The following is a 2962-nucleotide window of genomic DNA, read 5'->3' as shown; positions in this document are numbered from 1 at the left end:
AGGCTGCTGCTGAGTAATTCGATTTTTCTCCCCAAAGTGTGGCTCCCCTCTTCTTGGTCTTCCTTTCTCTTTTATATTGAGCATGAGTTCTCCTTTGGGGCTGAAAAGGAATAAGTTGTCCACATAGGATGTTCCTCATTGGGTAATCAATGACCCACTTGGACTGCTGATGTGAATTTAAAATTTCCATGTCATCCCTATTTATTTCCAGATTTGCTACTCCCTCATGGTTCAGCATAAATGTCTGAAATTTTACCACATAACTCAATTAAATGTACTATCGATTTATGCCAAATCATATTTCTTTTCATATTGAACCGCAAACGATTTCATGCACACTAAGTAGAATAAATGGGGTAAATAATGAGAAAATGATGAATAAGAATGCCATATTAAATACAAAAAGACTTGATATGACTCTACCTTTAGAGAGTTATCAACAACCTCAAAGAGCTTAGAAGAACGACAACAAGAGTTTCCAAGGAAAGAGATTTGGAGGTATTTGCTATAATTGCAGGAAAAAGAGCCACATGTCTAGAGATTGTTGGTCTAGAAAAAAGTCTGTTGAAAGCAATGTGGCAATATCCAAAAAGAAGATAGAGGATGAATGGGATGCAGAGGTACTATGTCCCATAGAAGAAGACGAGCTAGCACTCATGCGACAATGGAAGACCATATCAATTATAAGAATGACTAGATCGCTGATTTAGGATGTTCGAACCACATAACTGACGATCAGAGAAAATTGCAAGACAAGAAAGAGTACAAAGGAAGTCGTATGGTACACATAGCAAATAAACACACAGTTATCAATTGCTCAGATCGGCAATACGACAATCATGCCTGGCAATAAGTCTGATACAGTGTCGCTACATAATGTTTATCATGTACTGGGTATAAAGAAGAAATTGTTGTCAGTGTCACAACTAACAACATCTGGAAGCTATGTCATGTTTGGGCCAGAAGATATAAAAGTTTATCAAGATGTTAAGATAATAGGAAAGCCAACAATAGAAGGACGAAGAGTGGAGTCTGTTTATGTTCTATCTACAGAGTCTGCCTATGTTGACAAGACTCGAAAGAATGAGACGACAAATCTATGGCATGCAAGATTGGGACATATTAGTTACCATAAATTGAAGCTGATTATGGAGAAATCCATGCTCAAAGGTCTATCTCAACTTGAAGTCATAACAGACGTTGTTTACGCTGGATGTTAATATGGTAAAGCTCATCAATTACCATACAAAGAGTCAAGTTTCAAAGCAAAGAAACCATTAGAGTAAATTCACTCCGATTTGTTCGGCCCAGTCAAACAAGCATCAATCAGCGGAATGCGGTATATGGTGACGTTTATTGATGACTACTCAAGATATGTGTGGATTTTCTTTATGAAAGAAAAGTCTGACACGTTCTCAAAGTTTCAAGAATTCAAGAAGATGGTCGAAGAAGAAGTAGGAGTGAAGATCCGTTGCCTACGTTCAGACAATGGCGAAGAATACACGTCAGATGAGTTCGATCAATATTTACACGACTGTGGGATACGACGTCAGTTTACATGTGCCAACACGCCACAACAAAATAGTGTAGCAGAAAGAAAGAATCGACACCTTGCAAAAATCTGTCGAAGCATGTTACACGCAAAGAATGTTTCAGGAAGATTTTGGGCTAAAGCTATGCGAACTGCTTCTCATGTGATCAATAAGCTTCCTTAACGAAAGCTAGGATTCGTCTCACCATTTGAGATACTATGGGATATGAAACCTACAGTTAGTTACTTCCGAGTATTTGGTTGTATTTGCTATATATTTGTGTCTGACAATCTATGTAGTAAGTTTGACAAGAAAGTAGTCAAGTGTGTATTTGTTGGATACAACAATCAAAGGAAAGGATGGAGGTGTTGTGATCCAACAAGTGGAAAATACTATACATTAAGAGATGTAGTATTTGATGAAGAATCTTCATGGTGGTCCTCGGAGAAGAAAGTCTTTCCAGATTCAAACATCGAAGAAATTCTACAATAGAAGATGGGGGAGCAAACTACACAAATTTAATCAAATGTTGATGCACCCGAAGATCAAAGTGACATTGATATTGACAAGCAAAAGGAGGATCAATCAAGCAAATCTAATAAAAATGAAACGACACATCAACAACTTAGGCGATCAAATAGAATTTGAAGGCAAAATCTTAAGTATGCAAATGCAGCTATTGTAGAAGATAGAGTTTACGAACCAAAGACTTATGAAGAAGCATCACAAAACTCGATTTGGCAGAAAGCAATGGAGGAAGAAATTATAGCCCTAGAGCATAATCAAACTTGGGAACTAGTGCCAAGACTAGGAGATGTCAAACCATCTCTTGCAAGTGGGTCTACAAAATAAAGCGTCGATTGGATGGATCAATTGAAAGATACAAGGCTCGACTCATGGCTCGAGGATTTTCTCAACAATATGGACTAGACTATGATGAAACATTCAGTCCAGTGGCAAAGATCACTACCGTACGAGTCCTGCTAGCACTTGCAGCAAGTAAAGATTGGAATCTGTAGCAAATGAATGTGAAGAATGCCTTCTTGCACGGAGAGTTAGAGAGGGAGATTTATATGAACCAACCAAAGGGATTTGAGAGTGCAGCTAATCCTAATTATGTATGCAAGCTTAGAAAAGCTCTTTATGGGCTGAATGCAAGCATTGAGCTTGGTATTGTAAGATTGTTGAATTTCTTACCCAAAGTGATTATTCAGTTGCGCATGTAGACTCAAGCCTTTTCATCAAAGAAAGAGAAGAAAATTTGGCAATTGTGTTGGTCTATGTGGACGATTTGATTATCACTGGGGACGACGAAAGAGAAAATTTATCAGTACGCTTTCAGATGAAAGAACTAGGAGAGCTTAAACACTTCTTAGGCCTAGAAGTTGATCGCATAGATGAAGGATTGTTTCTCTGCCAATAAAAGTATA

General features: G+C 37.9%; 1 protein-coding gene across 1 annotated transcript; it reads left to right on the top strand.

Annotated features, from left to right (window-relative positions):
• Positions 1-530: 530 nt before the first annotated feature.
• On the top strand, positions 531-1220 carry LOC111500166. Its single transcript, XM_023151826.1, has 2 exons — positions 531-620; positions 822-1220. The coding sequence occupies exons 1-2, from the start codon at positions 531-533 to the stop codon at positions 1218-1220; spliced, it is 489 nt and encodes a 162-aa protein (XP_023007594.1).
• The last annotated feature ends 1742 nt before the right edge of the window (positions 1221-2962 follow it).

Source organism: Cucurbita maxima, unplaced genomic scaffold (genome assembly GCF_002738345.1).
Source record: "Cucurbita maxima cultivar Rimu unplaced genomic scaffold, Cmax_1.0 Cma_Scf00028, whole genome shotgun sequence".
Taxonomy (NCBI): Eukaryota; Viridiplantae; Streptophyta; class Magnoliopsida; order Cucurbitales; family Cucurbitaceae; genus Cucurbita; species Cucurbita maxima.
This window is presented reverse-complemented; position numbering and strand designations above follow the sequence as displayed.

Coding starts and splice junctions, on each gene's coding strand:
- LOC111500166 (XM_023151826.1), top strand. CDS start 531: ATGTCTAGAGATTGTTGGTCTAGAAAAAAGTCTGTTGAAAGCAATGTG. Junction 621..821: donor AGGATGAATGGGATGCAGAG/GTACTATGTCCC, acceptor TCAATTGCTCAG/ATCGGCAATACGACAATCAT.